The following is a 20,728-nucleotide window of genomic DNA, read 5'->3' on the forward strand; positions in this document are numbered from 1 at the left end:
ACCTCCTACTAGCATCAGATGAGGGACTCGTCTCTGTGCTGGTCCTATTAGATCTTAGTGCAGCTTTTGATACCATTGACCATCATATCCTTCTACACAGACTGGTACATGTCATTGGCATTAAAGGAACTGCACTAAACTGGTTTAAGTCATATTTACTGGGTCGATCTCAGTTCGTACTCACTAATGATAGTCCCTCCTCAGTTATGGTGTTCCACAGGGGTCTGTGCTTGGATCTGTCCTCTTCACACTATTCCTGCTTCCTCTAGGTCACATTATAAGGAAACACTTGATTAATTTGTACTGCTATGCAGACAATACACAGCTGTACCCATCAATCCATCCACATGAAACAAATCAGCTGACTCAACTGGAGGCCTGTCTAAAGGAGATAAAAACATGGATGACTCATAATTTCCCTTTATTAAACTCTGACCAAACTGAAGTTATTGTGCTGGACCCAGAGCACCTAAGAAAAACCTTATCTGATGAGATAGGTACCCTGGATGGCATCACCCTGGCCCCCAGCACTACCTTAAGGAACCCAGGAGTTGTCTTTGTCAGGATCTGTCCTTTAACTCCCACATGAAGCAAATCTCTAGGACTACTTACTTTCAGTTACATAACATTGCTAAGATCAGGCACATCCTGTCTCAAAAAGATCCAGAAAAACTAGTCCATGCTTTTGTCACTTTCAGGCTGGATTTCTGCAACTCCCTCCAATCAGGCTGGACTAGTAAGTCCCTAAAGACTCTCCAGCTGGTCCAAAACGCTGCTGCCGGCATGTTGACTGGAACTAGTAGAAGAGACCATGTCTCTCCTGTACTGGCTTCTCTGCATGGCTCCCTGTCAAATTCAGAATAGAATTTAAAATTCTTCTTCTAACATACAAAGTCCTCAACAATCAGGCATCTTCATATTTGACAGAGCTCATAGTCCCTTATTACCCAGATAGAGCCCTTTGCTCCCAGGATGCAGGGTTACTTGTGATTCCTAGAGTCACTAAAAGTAGAATGGGAGCCAGAGCCTTCAGCTATCAGGCTCCCCTCCTGTGGAATCGTCTCCCAGTTTCAGTTCGGGACGCAGACGCCGTCTCTACCTTTAAGAGCAGACTTAAGACCTTCCTTTTTGATCAGGCTTATAGTTAGGGCTGCTTAGGCTGGCCCTTAGATATGCTGCTATAGGCTTAGACTGCCGGGGGATTTCCCATGGTGCACTGGGCTTCTCTCTCCTCCTCTCTGTCCTCCTATATGTGTCATATATAAATCATACTCATATGTGTTACTAACTCAACTTCTTCTCCGGAGCCCTCGGGCTCCCCACATTCCAGATCCCGGGTGCTGCTGGAGGAGGCTACAGACCTGAAGAGGCTCAAGCTGCCACCTGTAGCGCCACCTGCTCACTTCCCCATCTGTCCATCAGTCTCTCCCCTTTCCCTCTCTCTTTTTCTCTGTCCCTCTCTTTCCTTCTGTATATCTGTATATCAATATTCTGAAGTGATTTTCAAGTAATTGAACACTTCCATTGACCTTTATCAAATGTTATTATGATATGACCATGGTTAGCCATTTTTGTATTCATGATACTTACCCCCAAAGTGCAGCTTGCCCCTCAGTTACACACAAGTAGGTATCCTGAGCTAGAAGAGATTTTATTTCCCCCTCTCCCCTTTCTAATTTATGTGATTCTAGAGTCCAGAAACTGCAATATGCGTATTTATTGTGACGCGAATGGTGACATCAACAGCGACTGAAAAACTGCTCAAAAACATTTGTTTAAAAAATATCTAGCACGTATTCCAGTACAGCCCTTGTTTCCTTTATCCATCAGTGCTTGTGAATCAACAGACACTTTGATTTTTGTTCCTGTAGGTGTTGTTAGCTATTAGCTGCCATTAGCTTTAAGCTAAACACACTCATATACACTGACTATTTCTGCATTGTGGAATCACATTGAAGTGAGTCAGCTATTTGTGAGTACTCGATGCACAAAAAGCTCTTTTTGGATGAAGTACTACTTCGATATGACAGCAGATTGCAACACCTAACCTCTTCTTTCATAGAACCCACAGTAAAATGCAGGATCTGCTTCTGCACTTTTGTTATTTCAACAAACTGCAACAATGAATGATAAGGCATTTTTTGTTTATTTATTGTTTATTTATGCCTTTCAGAGTCATATTTCAAATATATATATCTAAAATATGTCAGTACATGACAGATATACAACACCCAGTACTGTTCGTTTCCCTTTTCCTCCCATTAAAGGTGCATTTCCCAACTTTTGTTCAATACATAGACTGCTGCATATGCCATTACACTGCACTCACCATGTGTATGCTTTACTGTGAATGATTAGCTGTTTCTCAGAACATGAAGACATTGCTTTTCACAGTGAATTGCAAAAGTCAGGACAAGGTTTTAATTTGTATCACTGTGAAGCTGCTTTGTGAAACATTTGATGCCACAGAACACAGCACAAAGACAGCCTGCAGTGTATTAGAAATACACAGAGGGAGTCATAGGCTTCAACATGGAGCTGATGTCTCCCTCACTCAGAATCAGTTATGTATGGACTTGCAATGTTTGTAGGTCAGCCAGGAGTTGATTTAAACATCACAACCGAAAGTTTTCCCAAATCATATTGTCAACCTGCCTTTGGGAAGCCATGGCAAAGGGTAACAGCGCTTTGTGCAATGTTTAAAAAAATGTTTAAGGCAACATGAGTAGTAAGCGTTATCTAGGAGTTTTACCATCACCCCAACAACACTGAAACAAACATTACATCTGCCTTCTTCTACTTACTTTTGCCAAGAGGAATACACAATCTATTGCCACACAGTTGCTCAGTTTATTGGCAGCTTTCACAGTCAGGAGGGGGACAGAGGCTGAGTAATACCAGATCCAAGCTATTCAAGGCAGTGCACACAGTATACAGTGGGTGGAATATTAACAGTCAGTTTGCCTTTTCAGTTGTAATTGGCATTAATGTATTTCAGTGTGATTATCCTGTGTATTGAAAGTAGAAATGTCCAGGTGGCTCATGTTCAGCAGACACATTAAAGATCCTAAACTACTCTCCTTTATGCAGTGATTAGCATCAGTGCTACACTGACTGAAGCTACATAAGAACTAACTTATTTTGAAAAGAACATGTTGGAATGACTGGTCTAGCAGATGCACACATCATGAAATGTCATGTGACCGATCTGCGAGCTTTTGTGGCATCAGTATTTTCTTACTTTCTGCTTGTTGACCTCTCATGAGCCAACATACATAAAAGTCAAACATACATTTTGTGCTTTGAAATATTAATAATATGACAAAAAAAAGCAATTGACACTATGAAAACCCTGAAGAAATTTCCTACAAGTAATTATTCATCGATGATTTAAAATGTATACACTCCCAGATAGAACACCAACTCCCACCCCCCACCCAAAAATTACATTCAATCAAAGTCCAAATTAGTGAAACTCAAACTTGCATCTTGGTCACGGTGGCCTGCTGCCTGGCGGAGTGCACAATTCTCTCATGTTGCACAACAGTTTGCTGGGTGGATCAAGATCTGGTGATAAAGATTGGGGCTTCGTGGTAAATGTTGTTCTCACACTTTGACATTGGTCCAACTAATAATTTGATCAGGGCTATCAAATACTATCATTGATTATGACAACATTGTTTAACCTCCTGGAGCTGGTCTAAACCAGGAAATGACGGACTCTTGCTCAATGCTGGAACTCACATAAGAAAGGCTTTAATAAGCCGAAAAGCAGTGCTATATTTGTTCTTGCTTTGTGAAAGAACAAATTATAAAGGAAAAATGAGAAAACTCTGCATGCATTGCAGCCACTGACCCAGCTTGATCAGTTGGTGGTCTCAACCTGCAAATGTTCAATGCTTTGTTTGAAATTTGCTCATGATGGTTGCAGGACAACATATAATGACAATTCAACCAAAATGTATGAATCAACTACCGACTTCAACGCAGACGCTGCTTTAGCTCAACAAATGGTTCCACTGCCTTTAAATTATTTTGGTGAATCATTTACTCGCACTTTCTTTGGTCCGTCTTCATCAAAATAATTTAAAACTTTGTCCTAAATTACCCTCATTTATTCTGAAGTTGATCACATTGCTCTGTTATATCAATACACTAAAATACTTTTTGTTACAGCCAACAAATGAAGGCCTTCATTGCTGTGCTTTTAACCTTTTTTTGTTTAATTAATCAGAATCAGAATCAGAATACTTTATTAATCCCGGGGGGAAATTCTATTACAGTTATTAAGCTCTTGAAGTACTATAAAGTAAAGTATAAAGTTACAATTATTTACAGGTCATGGTTTTGTTAAATCTGTGTATGGTTCAAATTAATCACATTCAGGTTGCCTCTTAACTACTGTTTGCCAACTGACAATTTAGCTGACCACTCTGGACTTACGTGGACAAAATTTCTTCTTTTTTTTTAAATGAAATGAACTGCTTTTGATTTCTTTCCTTTTTAAATTTTTTTCTTAATTGTCAGATATGAAAAACAAACTGCACTGAATTGTGACTTTCAAGTAAAACAATGTTTTAAATATTTTGAACAAGAGATATTGTAAACCGTGTAATGTTTTGAAGGGGGAGCTCTTGTATATGTTCTGAACACAAATTAGATTTATGTTTCACAGATATTAGGCATCAGATAGTATTTGACATGTCTAAAATTTCTGGGAAGGTGTGGTACACATGCCACGTATCATGTGGAATTTAAATTTCTGTACCATGAACTACTGATTGACATCTCGGCAATAAACAGACTGGAAAGTACTAACAAACGACATTTAATCCAGAAATAGGAAAAACAACAACAGCAACAAAAAAAAAAAACAACAAAAAAACAATTGCTTGTTCTATATTATGTTGTTTGACGTATAATCTTTTTATACTCTGTTTCAAAGCCATGTTTTCTACTTAAGTACTCATCTAAATGGAAACGGACCACTGTGTATAAAATGATATTGAAGCTAAATAAATTGTGCCAATTTGTACTGAGGGAATAAAATGATTGGAGTAGATGACAGCCAATAACCTACCTTCCAACCTTACAATATTGCCACATGTCAACGACATTAATACTCGGTTGAAAAAAGGGACACTTTAATCTTTAATTTGGTTAAAGGTTAATGTTCACTGGTAAACAACCATTAAACAGAATTGGAATTGTCTCACAAGTGGGTTGCATAATTGTATTGGTACTTATGGATGATACGCTTTGAAATTACCCCTGAAAAGTTCAATTTAAAAATGTCCATTTATACAGAGCCAATAAAGAACTAAAATGTGTGTGCATTGGCAACTATAACATGTTAAGATTCAATAACGATGCCGCTGTCTTTCTTGTTAAACTTTCATTGCAATACGTATGAATACCCATCCCTAGTTGACCTACTTCTATAGAGCAGAATAATGTTTACTGGTATAGAACTGAGGCTGACAAATAAAATTAGGGACTTACTGGTATTTTGCAATGGATCATTTTCTGCTTGCTTGAAGAAATCATAGTTTTGCAGAAAAAAAATCATAGAATATTTTAACTGTGTTAAAAGCATAACAAGCTAAATGCATGGCTTCTAATGTGATTTCAAGTGCGGGGGGATCATGGTGCACGCATGAGATCACTGTAAATAAAGGATGAGAGAGTTAAAGATACAAAAAAATTAAGCAACCTTGAGAGTTTGCGTACTTGGTTTGAGTTAATTTGTCCTCAGAATACTGTCCGTGGCAATACAGGTGGAACTGAAACAGTCAATGATACGGTATAATATCCACACATAACCATTCGCAGCAGCTCACGGTCAACGCAAATACAAAACAAAATAATGAAACAAAAAACAAACATATAACAAGTGCAATGATCAAATTAACATGATATGACAGTGTTACATGAGGGGTTGAGCTGTATATGTATACTTGTGCTGTATGTATACATATATACATGTACACACACACACACACATATATATATACAGTATGTGTGTGTGTGTGCGGGTCAGTCAGTCAGAGCGGTTGCTTGGAAGGCGACCGAGTACATTTTCTTGATATAAATTGAAGAATGATGTCATGAATTGCAGCATATGTGATCCTCAGAATGACTAAAAAAGCTTACATTTATGGGGCTGTTGGAAAGAAGAATTAACTGATTGATGATCAGAAGCCATTGGTGAGGGAATGACCCATTTTCATGTACTTCAGACAGGAAGACTCCTGCACACTGAAACTGTATCTTAAAAGCAATCATAAGCTATTGTATATAGATCTATAGATATGAGTATTGCTTTATTTTAACAATCATATCTATGTGATTGTTTACGATACAGACATTCAGTGTCAATTAAAGAATGTATGTGATTATGTAATTCACCCAGAATACTTGCCAGGTACAGACATGTTTCTATGTTTTTCATTCAGATATTTCTGGGAAATTAATTCCTGACATTCAGTGGCTTGCTGTGAAAGAAGTGGTCTCAGGTCCTCTAGAACACACTCATTGCCCTTTCATCTCCTCATTCTCATTAGAGGCTTGTCCAGCTACCTTGTTGTGGTTAACAACTCCAGTGTTATGATGTGAGGCGATGCCAAGTTCATGACAGGGGAGCAGAAATCTGAAAGGTGCATCTATAATCAATGTTTTTTTTGTTTTTTTCCCTTCTGTGTCATTCACACGTGGCATGTTTTAGAGGCAGAGGGTGAGCTGAGGGTCCGGCTGTAGCAAGGCGTGCATTTTTGTGTGTGTATGCGTGTTTTCAGTATTATTTTTTCAAAACATAGGTAGAAGTAAACTGAAATTGAGATTTCTATTCAGGTGGCATGGGTCAACCTTGCACAGCTTTCTACATGCTCGATTCAGCTTCCAGATCACAAATAGTCTCTTCCTTTCATAAATAGCACTATAATACTTTATTACCAATTGCCCTGGGACCCTTATAACGCCATAAACAAAACAAACAAAACTAAATATCAAAAACACTGAATTGGTCTGACAAATTGCAACATCACATAATAAGCAGAATAAAACCCAAAGGAACAGCAGAGGTTGTATAAACATTGTGCTTCTTTAATTTCACTTTGTAAAGTCCTCCACTGTCCTAATGTGTTTTAGATTGAACTTTGTTATATTTAATATATATAGATAAATGTACACGTATAATCCGCACTGAGGTTCGTCTCTTGTGGCAAGCAGGGCAGAGAAGCTACCAGAAGCACCCTTCTTCCTTCCCCTTCTCTCTGGTTCAGCCTTCCATCGCCATTCATTTGTTTAGTCATTCGTTCATCAGTTTTTCTTTTCTGTCTCCGTCATTCAGTATCTCCCATGATCCCAAAAGTTTGAGATGAAAGGAAAACAGTCTCTGTGGAAAAAAAAGAAGGAAATTCCCACTTTTTTCCTTCTCTTTCATGTTCCTCCTGGAATCTCTGTTTCCTTTGTATTATTCCCTCAGGTCCTTTATCATCTTTGGTAGTGTCCGACACTTTGGTGTGCCTGGGGATTAGGGTGGAGGGACTGTCCAGGGTTACGGTTCAAGGGAGTGATAATACATGAGAGGGTGTACATATGGGCAACAGGTGAATAAGAAGAGGAGAGAAGTGACACGCTGACTAGCCAGATTAATAGAGTGACAAAGGACAGAAAGTGAAAGATCATGTCTACCTTAAATACACGAGTGAACGAGTGCCAGTTGGTTATACAATGTGTTTAGAGGGAAGAAGAAAGCAAAGGACAAGAAAAAAGACAAATACTGCATGTTACTGTTTCTCTACAGTAAGCAAGAGGGATCGATGGATGCATAAAGGACGGAGAGACAAGTGGAGATGGACAAATCGGGAAGGAGAGTATGGAGAAGACAGGGAGGGGGTAGAGAGAGAAGTAAAAGAACGCGAGTCAGGGTAGAGTCTGTCAGCACAGACAGTTGGTGGAAGTGCTCATCATCTGTAGAGTAGCAACAGGAAGCAGGAGAGGCCAAAGGTCAGCCAGCTGGCCAATGGGAGCGAGTGTGATCCACCAATCAGTACTACAGAGACAAAAAAGAAAACAGTGTAATTCGCTCATACTGTAAAAAAATTAATTACTTATTTTGCTATTTATTACCTCTGCCAAGAGGAGAGAAATGGGATTATCAGTGTGTGTCCTGTTGTTGACAGCAGTATATCTCAAAAACGTATTAATAGATTTTGATGGCATTTGGTGGAGAGATAAAGGAGCAACCGATCAACTTTTGAAGATGATCTCAATCGAATGGTAGATCCTGGAGTATGAAGGAGTAGATTTCCTGAGTCCAGGTCGAATGGAATGGAAAAATTTCAGCTTCCAGAAATCTTCTTGACGGTACTGATACACGGGACCTATTTTCAAAATAAATGTGAGCACATTTCCTTCCTCTCATGATCATCTCAGTGATGGGACCCATCGTTGCTACTCAGTGGGTCACAGTACTTTGTTTAAGCGCTTCCAGTGTTATACCTGAAATCTGTTTTTCATTTCCTGTTTCTCTGATTCCAAGCAGAAGTAGACAAAAGCAGGCTAATCATTAGTAGCTGCCAACCACTGACTTTGTCAATTGAACAGTTGCTGGCTGACGTTTATCAGCCCTCTAACAAGCCAATTAAGCTGCTATTGGCACCATTAGTGGTCTGAAAACACGTGTCTGGATGCCTTTGTAAGCTTTAGTTAAAATATGTACTTCCTCCCATTTGGAAACTTTTCCAAAAAAATTCGAGGCGATGACATAAGTAATAAGGGTGAAGGAGGTGCTGTAAGGAAATGCTTTAAGAATACAGACAAGAAGCAGGAAAAGTCAGATAATAAGGGACACATCCACTTTCTACCTCCGATTTTCCTGCAAACTAACACAGAGCGGTGTGATTTATGCAGGTGGAGTTGCACCGACATGTCAGAGACAATCATCCTTCATTTGTAGATGACCGTAGGTAGCCTGTGAGAATGCGTGTACTACATTTGTCAGATTGAAATAAAGGCTAAATAAAGGTGTCAGGTGTGTGTAAGCTTATGCACATATCTGTGCATGTAAATGTGTTCACATACAGGCCAGAACAGTCCATATACTTCACCTTGTGGATGAATACACATAGATGTGTACCAGTGAGCATACATGTAGGTTATGTGTGGGTGACACAGGTGTGCATCATCTGGGTGATGCTGCCAGGCTCTCCTGCTCTTCATCTATCTTTGATTTCCAATAAATCATTTTCCTTTGGAGTTGAGTTGAATCATTTTTCTAATTTTCATTTTACCTCGCTAACTCCATTGTGGCAAAATCCGTACTCATGACAGATGTATTTGTGTTTCTTACAGTGGCAAAGCTTCTTCAGTCGCCTGTCTGATAATTACCCATCTGCCTGTGCTGTATATTCCTGCATGCATAAAACCTGCAGGACACACATGCACATGCGCGCACACGCACACACACACTCGCACAGTCAGAGAGCTCGAGAGCTTTCCTCTTCCTGTTTACACCTTCATCCATTATTCAATCCATCCGCCAGTGTCCTTACATGCACATATGTGCAAGATCTCGCACAACCAAATGCGCACTCACAAATGCACACATATACAAGAGCAGCAAGCTAATAATTAACTTTCTCATTTTTTGCTGCTTTATGCCATTTCTGTGGCTCTAATGTGCGAATGGTAGTAGGCGTTGGTCCTAACAGACGCTCAACAAAGCCATGTTTTCACCACATTTTCTCACTACACAAAATCTATATACCTGCCAACTCGAGATGGGATATCGGATTGTATGTCCCTAATGGCCTCCTGTATTCATCTTGAAAGCAAAGCAATTGAGATTGTGAATTGTTTTAATTAACATGAGCTTAACCTTGCGTTTGTATTTGGAAACCGTCTATCTGTCTTTATTGCTGAAGGGATGCAGCAGTGGTTATATGTGTCCAGCGTGTGAGAGGCTGTAGTCTCATAATTTTACACAAGGTAAATTTCATGCGGTTAAATAACTTACAGTAGGAAAATAAACCATTTCATGCCACATGCAAAACAGAACGTCAAACAGTCCACGATGTGTACTGATACTGGGGGGCTTTCATGTGTGGCCATAAATCTGGCAAATCATGAGAGACAAATCACACTGCACACTGGTTTTACATCCATTCAAGTTTTAGTTTAACAAAGGACACTGATATGATTTTCTTCATGTCACTATTGAAAAATATGCACTAGGGGCGAGATGCTACTAAAGGTATTGTACAGGGATTGTGGACAAGTGGTTGTTGGTGTCTTTTTTTAATTTGTTTTGCTCAAGCTTTAAAGATTTAAATATAGTCTAATTTTAACACATTGAAATGCTCCTCCCATTTTAAAAGTTTTCTTTTTTTCGTCACTATTCTATTTATTTTGCCCTTGATTTTGTACCTTTAGTGCCCCCACTGCTCCTACCACCAAATGAGGCCTTCAAACATAAAGTGACCTCAGTGTGCATTGCACCTGAAGCAATGAATAATAATCAAGCAGCAAATCAAAAGTATCCAGCTATTTTTTCACATGTATGAAACACACAACACAAAAATGGAGGGAAAAATGTGAGTCTCAATGTCATGGAAAAGCTCTGTTTCATTGGATACCATATTTTTCTTTATATTGCTCATTTTTTGCATCGCAAAATCCTCATCGCCGTCCTGTGTGTGTTAAATGCCTCTCCGAATGTAACTAAACTTCTTGATTGTAGGTTTTACACAAACCTCACAACTTTTACCCTCAATCTGTCTTTCTCACACATGCAACAACACACACATCCACACATATTTATGGTCAGTCATTTCCTTTGACCTTTTCTGTCTCTTTTCCACAGACACACCCCTGAAGCTACTGTGGTCTCTCTCTCTCCAAAAGCTAACATGCACTCAACCTCTGTAACACACATCATATTTCCATTGGCTCCCCCTAAAGGCAAAGTAGCCTCTGACAAACTATATTTACAAGAAGCAAAATTGTTTTCTAGAATTCTATTTCTGTGCGGAGAGCTTAATGTGACTTGTCATTTTTCTTGTTTTCCTTTACGTTCTTTTTCTCTAAGTCAGTATGAAAACTTTCTCTTCATATCCTCTTTCTCTCTAAAAGGTGAGTAACAAAAGCTTTTAAAGATGAAGCACGGCGGCGTGCAGAGGTGTAGCAATAATAAAGGGGAGATAGCAGGAGAACACAAGATAAGACAGGATATAATGAAGGTGGGTGTGGAGGTGTCAGTGGGAAAGTTAGAGGATGAAACGATAGAGGAGAATGTGAAGTAAATAAAATGATAGAGGCTGAGGAAGGACCATAAATGATGACGACGCGCCCAACTCGCCTCCTTGCCATTTGGTGTCCACTTATCTGTGTACATCCCCCACACTGACAATATTTTTCCTTTGCGGCATCTTTCCTCTCCTCCCAAACACTAAAGAAGACATTTAGTTTTATTTCTTCCCCTCTCCTTTCAAAATCATGTCTCTAATTCTCTTCTCTGCTTTCCCTAAATTCATTTCTCTTAAGTGAAAACCAATTAAATTCAGGCCCTTTTGTTTATTCTCTGTTTCAACTCAGTGTACTGAATAAAAAAAAAAGACTGCCAACACTTTTTAAGAGCCAACAATGAAGAGTGAAACAGTAATTCACACTTTTCTTTGCGTGTTTGTCTCTCCACTCAAAAAAATTACATTCTATCTTACCTGTCTTACCTGCGCTGGCAACAGTGTTCTCCTGCTTGCATTTCCCCATGGTGATGGAGACATCATCGATGGCAATATCCCCCTCGAAACTTGAGCCTCGTATCCCTTCAAACACAATCTGTTCCAGGAAAAGACAGGAGAGAGACAGATATAGTAGCATATCTGTACTGATACAGTATCTACATCGGGAGAATCCAAATCACTGACAGGCTCATACTGAAGTACTTTTTTCTGAATGAACTACAGGGAAAACGACAACAACAGCAAAAAAAAAAGTTATTTTACATCCGATGCTTTTTCTTCATTTCAGCTTGAACATAAACTATCTCAAACTTGACTTTAGGATTAATTAAGTGGCACTTATGTTCTAAAGAAGAATTTACAGATGGCAATCAGACTAAAAGAAAAAATTGTCAAAGAAAGGAGATGAAACATCGGACAGCAAAATCAGAATTTCTAGTGGAGCGACCAACGCTAATTTTTCCAGAAGATCTTCCCGAGGTTGTTGTTTTGTTGATGATGGCAGAGAGTTTGTCTGATATTCTTGAGTATATACTAATCCCGATGAGTACATTACATCAAGTATATTATTATTATTATTATATATTATATTACTACTAATATACTCATCAACCCATTCAATCTGTTCTGTCTCCATTCATTGTTTTCCTACACTCTTGCATTTTTCTTATTCAGTTCTTCTTCTTAAGAAGGATTTTCAAATTTTAACTGACTAACAAAATGTGGGAGGCCGGTAACTGATTAAATGTTTAAACAATTTTTAGGACTACAATCGTAAGGATGCAAACACCAGAATATGTAGTCCAAAATGCAGGTTTAGTGATATGCAGTTCTAAGATACCCACAAAGAAAGTTAAAGGATTTCAGTTTAACTTGAAACTGTGCAAGGACAAGTATCAACACTGTACCCAGAGACAGAAAACTCTTCAAAAGTCTCTTAATAATGTTAGTGAAAAGAAAAGCACTTCTCTTGGCATGTCAGGCAGCCTTTGCTTCCCCCAAAAAACATTTCAGAAGCAATCGCTTCAGCTATGTGATCAAATTAAATGAAAGAACAGTGTAAAAGCATGCGCACACACACACGAACTTAAACACACAATAGAGAGAGATTCGCTGAGCCACCACCTGTACCTCAACACAAGAATCACACAGAAACATCACTGTGTATAAAAAGTAGGAGTTCAAGTGAACCAATGCTCTGGGAGCGCAAATCAAAATGTAACAATTAGTCACTGAGAGTGCTTTTGTAGACAGTTCTGCCTGACAGCGCGACTCTAGTACAGTTTACCGTAGACGCTTCAGCTCGTATTAATTGCTATCTACACCTTGGTGAACACACACACACACACACACACACACACACACACATGCGCGCAAAACTTCCTGAATGAGCGCCAAATGTGGTGCGACAACAACAACAAAAAACATATCTCGTTCCAATTTATTAATAGATGTGGATGGAGGTTATGAGGAATGATGCAGGAGAGAAGGTTGATGGAACTCAGCGGTAAATGTAGGGGGATAATTTTATCCTAGCCCAATTTATTTTATATATCAAAACCTTCTGCATTGTTGAGAGAAATTCAAAGCACAAGCATTTGAGCTGTGTTAAAACAAGTGGTGAAGAGGTTATGCATTGGAATCCTAATTTATGGAGAATAGCTAATGTTACGTTAACAACCTTGGCCACAGCAAGTGCTGGGCAGTTAAAGAGAAAATGTTAATGACTTAGAGGACGAAGTCAGATCTAAAGGTTTTGCCCAAAAGCTGGAGAAAAAAAATGTATGGATATGCAACATTTGCTTGATGACCTATTACCGGCTTCAGCTTTCTATTCCATTACTTTTACTTTCACTCAACTGGACTGAGGGAAGTGTTAAAACCAGTGACACAGCAGTAGGCGATGCCTGTAAACCCCTCACACTACAGGATCTCTCCCCCATTGTTAGGTGACGCAAATCAGACCCAAAACCTGCACAACTATCCTCTCGTGGGGGGCCAACATTAATCATTTGTGGACCATTCTAACACGAACAAGGAGACTCATCGGAAATCTTTCAGCCCGACTTCCCGCATTTTAGCCACCAGCCATCTGGTTTTGACTGACAGTCTAATTACTGTGGTGTACCGAGGCACCAAAAGCCCATTGCACCCAGCTAATCAAAAAATAAGTGTATTCTGTATGGAACATTTGGTGGGTGGGGGTATGGAGGCAAACAAATAAGGAAACTTTGCTGTTTGAAAATAAAAACAAAAGTACTAGGCACAGCAACAGCTGATGATCATAGACTTTGCAATCTTTACTATTAAATGGGAAAGTGAGGCAAAGTGATTGCTCTGTAATCACATCTGAAGAGTTGTGATTATACTCTATCGGAACTGTGAAGTGAGATGCATGCACAACTGACATATGGGCTTAAACATATGGCATTTTTTTTTGACTTAACAATGATCCCCCAGTAGACAGGAAAGAGAGGAACAAGTGTAGGCAGCTTCTGTTTGCGGCTGCTTGTGTATGATGACAAGTTGCTGAGAGTGAGCAGGTTGATTGTTCGAAGTGTCTGACCGACAGGTCAAAACTTCACCCGTCAACACCTACATGCTGCCTGTAAGTGTCACCATTTTGTGTGAAAATCCTAAGTATATAAAGCCAGAGCATGAGAGGGTTCTATGACCCACTGAGGAGAACTCCCTGACCTGGCTCCTCTCTGGGGTGGTCACCAGCTCTCTCAGCTGGGACGTTCCATTACCCATATTTTAACCGGTGAGGCTGGTAGCTTCAGTTTGAAACATCAAATGCAAATTTTTGGAGCAGATACCAACAACAATGTCTTTCCATGGATGCGGAGCATCCTTTCTATGTGTATGTGGAGTCATTTCCTCTTCTTCAGTTCACCTCTGCAGTGTAATCATAAAAATCAAGGGTAAAAGTAAAAGAAAGAAAGAAAAAGTCATTGTGAATGAATAATTCTTCAATGTCCCTCACCTATTTCGTACAGCCGCTGGCCATTGTGACTTTATCTCAAGGATGGACAATTTTTTTTTTTTTCCTTTGCTCAGTTAAAATCAGTTGCTTCACAACTGGACTCCTCCAAAGCTCTTCCGACCTCCCCGAGGGAACATGTAGCTTATACTATTTATGATCTGTTCCGCTCTCCGTTTCAATTAGATACATAAAGGGAAACACAAGAGTAGAACTATCTCTTTAGTGGTAACTTTCTAATTTAGTCCCAGAGCGAGACACTGGCTTTGATTTAATGAATAAAATAATAGGGAGAACCTTAAAATTGGCTCGCGTGACGATGGTGAGTAAAGAAGCGGAGGACCACCAGGTGCATGGTTGCAGGTGGACAGCTCATTTACTCAATTTTTCATGATTTGCTTGGCCAAGGGTAGCAGTGAGGGGAATTTCAGGGGTTGCAGTCCCTGTGGACTGGGATCGATGGAAAGGTCAAGTGACACGGGTAAGGAGCTGTTTCTTCTTTAATTAGGTTTTCTTCCCCTGGTTGTATACTTGCTTTGGTATGTTGTTAGAAACACACATGCAATGAGCTGCAAACAAATTTATATGAAATATACTGAGGTAAAGATTTCTTCAGCTTAAAAAAACCCAGCAAGATCATTTGTATTAATTCTCACGGTCTGGCTCTCCCCTGTTCAGACACATTTCCATCTGACTTGAAGGAAGGGTGACAATAAAATAACCTTTATAAGTTTGTTTTTTGTGTTTTTGAGGAGATGATAAATAGAGGAGCAACTTTTGAGGAATCTTCCTACAGAACACCGCTGCTGATGCTGAATGGTATGTTATAACTGCCTTCATGGCAAAATATGTTCCCTTACAGACGAAAAACTGAATTTAAAGCTTTCATTAATGATCTGATTCATAACATGTCCCAGTGCTCAGTAAGTCAAATTACATGCTAAGGCAATTTGGTCTGCAACCCTTCATAGCACCTCTTACACATTAAATGAGAGGATTGGCTGAGAGATGCCGAGCTAAGATTGTTGTATGATTGGAGACAATATGAAAAATAATTTGGAGAAGGAACCCCAGAGACCAACAACTGACCCTGACACTCGTAATCATCTCCTTTAAGCTGCATTAACAACTCAATCACACTCTTACATACATAAGAGATACCAAGCAGGACGGCACAGCACACAGTCGTGCAGTGTGCAAGATTATTGACCTTTCACTCAGAGGTGACTGTTGAATCCCCACGGTGCACTTTTGCTGTATCCACCATTTGAATACCAAGGTTGTTTGATATCTGGTAATGTGTGTGTGTGTGTGTGTGTGTGTGTGTGTGTGGGGGGGGGGGGGGTAGTCTGAAATTTTGGGTTATTTTTTTACCTCTGTGCAATCCATTGTTACGAGCCTAGAACTTGGACTTTTTTTCTACCGCTCACTATCTAAGGATTTTTGCAGCTGAAAGTATAAAAGGAAAGGAGTGAGAAGTTGATGTGAGCCAGAAACACGGAGACGGGCTTAGTTCACAAGCGTACCCTGCTTTATCACATATTTCACTCTAAATAGGCGGAAACATGAAACCAGTGATTGAGATCATACGCTTGCAAGGAACGTGTAGCTCTTTTTTTTTTCACTCCTGTTTTTTTCCATCCACTGAACTCACCCCCTGCTGGCCATTATAAAGAATGCAGTTCTAAGCATTCGGTTTTCAGACTGTGAGGCTGTGTCTATGCATTTATAGAGTCTACGCTGTGACTTCAGGATCAAAGAGCGTACAGTGCAGTGTCGGCTGGAGTTATGAACATGTCATTTTGTTGCGCCTTGTAGCCTTTAATGTTCCCATTGATGTGCCATCCACATACCAGAGGGGACACAGCCGAGAGGATGAGCGAGACAGACAGTCAGCTTATAAAATACCAGTGTAGAATAGAGATGGTGCAGTTTGAGGCACATAAATGTGGATTTGGCCTGGTTTCCAACAAGCCCCCCAGGTACCAAACACTGCGAGGAACACAGATGGCCTCTGGGTAATCCACAGATGAGCGAGTAGGGCCACATATAATTCACCACAACATGTTACCTCCTGTGCAACTCCACTGATTTTATGTGTACATGCAATTTGTGCTTTGTACATTGGTCTCTATGAACAACCATTAACGGGGCTAATATTTTTGATCTTGTAAAATGAACAGTACAAAACACACTTTTGAATAGCAACCTTGTAGAAGTGGGACAAATGGTGCTACACCATCAAGCAATGGCCAGACATATGCTGGTGACAATTTTCACTGTTTTAGGTGGAACAAAAAAAAAATGAAAGACTGGGATGATTAATCAAAGGAAACTATCCATCCACCCATCCATCCATTTTCTATCCTGCCTATCCATTCCGGTCGGGGGGTTGCCGGGCTGAAGCCAATCCCAGCTGACATTGGGTGAGAGGCGGGGTTACCCTGGATGGGTCACCAGTCAATTGCAGGGCCATCAGGAGCAATCAGGGGTTCAGTATGTTGCTCAAGGACACTTTGCCATGGTCACCGGAGAAGTGAGGATCGAACCAGCGATCCTTCGGTTGCTAGACAGCCACAGTACCTCTAAGCCATGCTGCCCCCAAAAGGAAACTACTTACATTTAATCATTTTATACCTTGAATATGCAGCACATGGTAGGTAATGAGTATGCAGCTAGCAGTAAACAATTTAAATCTGAATCCTTCCGTATCAGTTGGCTTTCCAACTGTTTAAAATAAAATCGCTTTAATGCAAGCCATTGGCTGGGCTATAGCAGAGTGATAGGAAGGTAAGCCGATTTCAGAGACATCATTACTTTTGATGGATGGAGCACAAAGCGAGGGGAACTGAACAGACAAGTGGCAACCCCTCAAAGGCCTAAGGAGTATGAAGCCAGGGGGCAGTGCACATGACTAGAAAAAATTTCTCTTCTCCGTGGACATGTTCTCAACATGAAGCAGAAATGAAACAAGCTTCAACATGCAGTCACTCTGTGAACATATAAAATGTTATTAAATGACAGCTTTTGTGTGATTTCTACTGAATTACAACAACGTGCTTATTTTTCCAAAGGGAAGATTGGTGACTAACAGCCTTTACAAGGCTATCACGTTTTTTTGTTGTTGATCAAAGGAATTTAGGGTTTTCAGTTGTAGTGAAAGTTTACCACTTTAAATTGAAATGAAGGGCTTCACCACAGTAATGTCAAACCTGGAGTGCTCAACACCAAGCCAATTAATAAGGGCTGATCATAAAAACTGCTTACATATGCAGTACAAACACAGGTAAAATAAAACAAGTTTGCCGTCCAAGTGTCCATTTTAACACGGACGAGCAAAAAAAAAAAAAAAAAAAAAGAGTTGCATGAGGGCAGCACGGTGGTGCAGTGGTTAGCACTGTCACAGCAAGAAGGTCTTTCTGTGTGGAGTCTCCATGTTCTCCCTGTACCTGTGTGGGTTCTCTCTGGTACTCCAGCTTCCTCCCACAGTCCAAAGACATCAAGAGAGGACGAGGCTGATTGATACTCTAAATTGACTGTAGGCGTGACTGTGAGTGTGAATGGTTGTCTGTCTCTCTCTGTTGGCCCTGGGATGGACTGGTGACCCGTCCAGGCCGACCCTTAACAGGGTAAACGGTAGAAAATGGATGGATGGATTCAGTTACATGAGGTCTTTAAATGCAATGAAATGGTTTTAGAGAAATACCTGATTTTTCAGGGTTATCTCAGCCTTTGTTAGATTTGGTTTTTTTTGGTTTTTTTTATTGCAGACTAGCAGTAGAAAGTTCAGAACATTAATAACACACATTTCCGAGGCAATATGGGCGTCATGAAAGATGCTATTATGTTAAATTGCTGTACACAACATTTAAGACCCAGTATTTTTGAGCAACGCCTTGACCCAGAGTAGAGACTGAATGTATGTAAAATATGTGTCCACCTATTATGTTATGGATTTGTATTCTAAATCTAGTATAAATGTGAAGTGAATCACAATACCTGTGGACCAGAATATGAAATGAACCAAGAAAAAAATCTATTAATCTGTACAAGCAACCTTAGATAAATGAGTTTAAATATGTGATGAACTTGAAAACGGTACTGTATATACAGTATTCTGTCAAAAAGTTACAGTTTAGCCAAACCTATGACTAATCCTGATGCAACATCCTGAGCCTGCTGTTTTATAAGTCATGGAATCAACCATGGAAACTAGATGCGAGCATGGATGCTGTTTAGACATGATTTAGTTGCCATAGTTACCCATCCTTGCATCATGCACTTGTAAAAAACATACCAAACAAAGACATCGGCCTCCCAGCAGCCAAAGCCCAATCCTCAGCAGTAATTCTGTCCTCTTCATACGCATCACTATCAAGAGTTGTAGATGCTGCAAACCACAGCAATTAGTAAAGTGAACTTACTCGTGCACATCCTGCAATTTCAACATGTAGAATGAAGCAAAACACTAGAATGTAAGAACACCGATTGTGTTGAGTAATTCCTGTAGTCAACAGCAGACAGTTAAATCATTATTATCGATTGTAGTGAAACCAACACTCACCAGGGATTGAGGGAGAGAACAAGATAGAGACAGGTGAATAAGAGACAGCTGTATGGTGTTGCTAGGAAGAGCGGGCTGATGGAGACAACTCAAAAAAGATGGGGAAGTGTGGGATAGCAGGAGAAATGAGGTTCACCGTTCTTACGTGATTTCATCAAGCCCGACGGAAGCTTGACACAACAGACAGTATTAAGACAGACGAAACATGTGACAAGAAGAGTGAGAGCTAGTAAGAACGCATGTTTATCACCTCTGTCTGGTGCTTGGATCAAGGCTGCATGTGCTTTACATTATTTAACAACTCTATTTGTAACCCAGCAGTAGTTCCTGTATTTCTGTGTAGAAAGCTAGAAATGAATGTACCCTCAAACTTTCTGGTTGCATGACTGCACAAGAAGAGATATTGATATGAAGTTGAGAAATCAATATTTAATACAGCATATTTAATAACTTATCTTTCCAATATCAATGCTTAACAACTTAACAGGGCAAGCTGGCATAAAAGATTATGTTTGAGTGTTTAGTAATTAGATAACAAAACACTTGAACACTTTGGGTTTTTTTCCAGACACAGGGGACAACCATGAACGGATTACGTGCTCAGAAACAAGACATTTCTTTTGTCCTGCTTATCTTCCAATACATGTAGTTGCAACATGCTCTCCCTGCAGTCTCAAGTACGCTTGGTCAGTCGCCCTACTCTTCAAACTACGGTGCTGAAGGGTAATCGCAAGGACATTCATGTTCACTTAAAAATATTTAAGTAACCTGGCGGGGGATGAAGTAATCTATGTTGGGCTATACAGGTGTGGAAAGAGCAAATGAGCTTGCTGAGTTACAAAAAAAACAAAACAAAACAAAACAATTCCTCATTAAGTTTAGTTAAAAGACAAGAGGAGATTTACTCATTTTATTCACTTCTTCCCACAGTAAAAAATATTCATCATCATTACAGACGCATCAGTAAACCAGTGCAACACAATTCAAAAGCACTTCATTATGTACTGACTTGGGTTTGTATATTCAGTCTGTTGCTATTCCAGCTATCACTTTCAGTTCACTAAGCAACTATACAAGCTCTGCACATAAAGTTAATAGCCCTGCACCCTGTTACTGTATATTTACTACCCAGTTATCCATTTTTATAGCAAATTAAAGTGACAACAGCTAAGTTAATAACAGCACTGCTGAAAGACGGTGACAGTAATCCAGTTTATTTTGACCAGCATCAAGATTTATTGATAAAGGTTCTATTTATACATGTACTGAACACCTAAAAACTGTAACCTCAACATTTAAAGTAGCTGATGTTGTTTATCATTATATATTACCCAGCAAGAGAACCCGTGATAAACTACACACCTTTGGCAGCCACATTACTTGATGTAGGGAACCAATTTCCTGCATACGCATGGTCAAGGACACACAAACTCATGATGG

The 20,728-nt window shown here is 39.7% G+C and overlaps 1 protein-coding gene across 4 annotated transcripts in view; it reads right to left on the bottom strand.

The window, feature by feature from the left end:
• Positions 1-3,465: 3,465 nt before the first annotated feature.
• Positions 3,466-20,728, bottom strand: part of mdga1 (MAM domain containing glycosylphosphatidylinositol anchor 1) — a 166,245-nt gene continuing 148,982 nt past the window's right edge. For 3 of the 4 annotated variants that reach the window (XM_086187742.1, XM_086187750.1, XM_086187770.1), the window contains 2 exons: positions 11,721-11,838; positions 3,466-8,053 (listed from right to left, as the gene is read on the bottom strand). In XM_086187742.1, the coding sequence (XP_086043868.1) occupies positions 7,968-8,053; positions 11,721-11,838 (204 nt within the window). In that variant the 3' untranslated portion in view covers positions 3,466-7,967. The remainder of the gene's footprint in view (positions 8,054-11,720; positions 11,839-20,728) is intronic. The other variant, XM_086187760.1, reaches the window with a different exon arrangement.

Source organism: Aulostomus chinensis, chromosome 2, assembly GCF_037954235.1.
Source record: "Aulostomus chinensis isolate RoL2024-O1b breed Wild chromosome 2, RoL_Achi_v1.0, whole genome shotgun sequence".
NCBI lineage: Eukaryota > Metazoa > Chordata > Actinopteri > Syngnathiformes > Aulostomidae > Aulostomus > Aulostomus chinensis.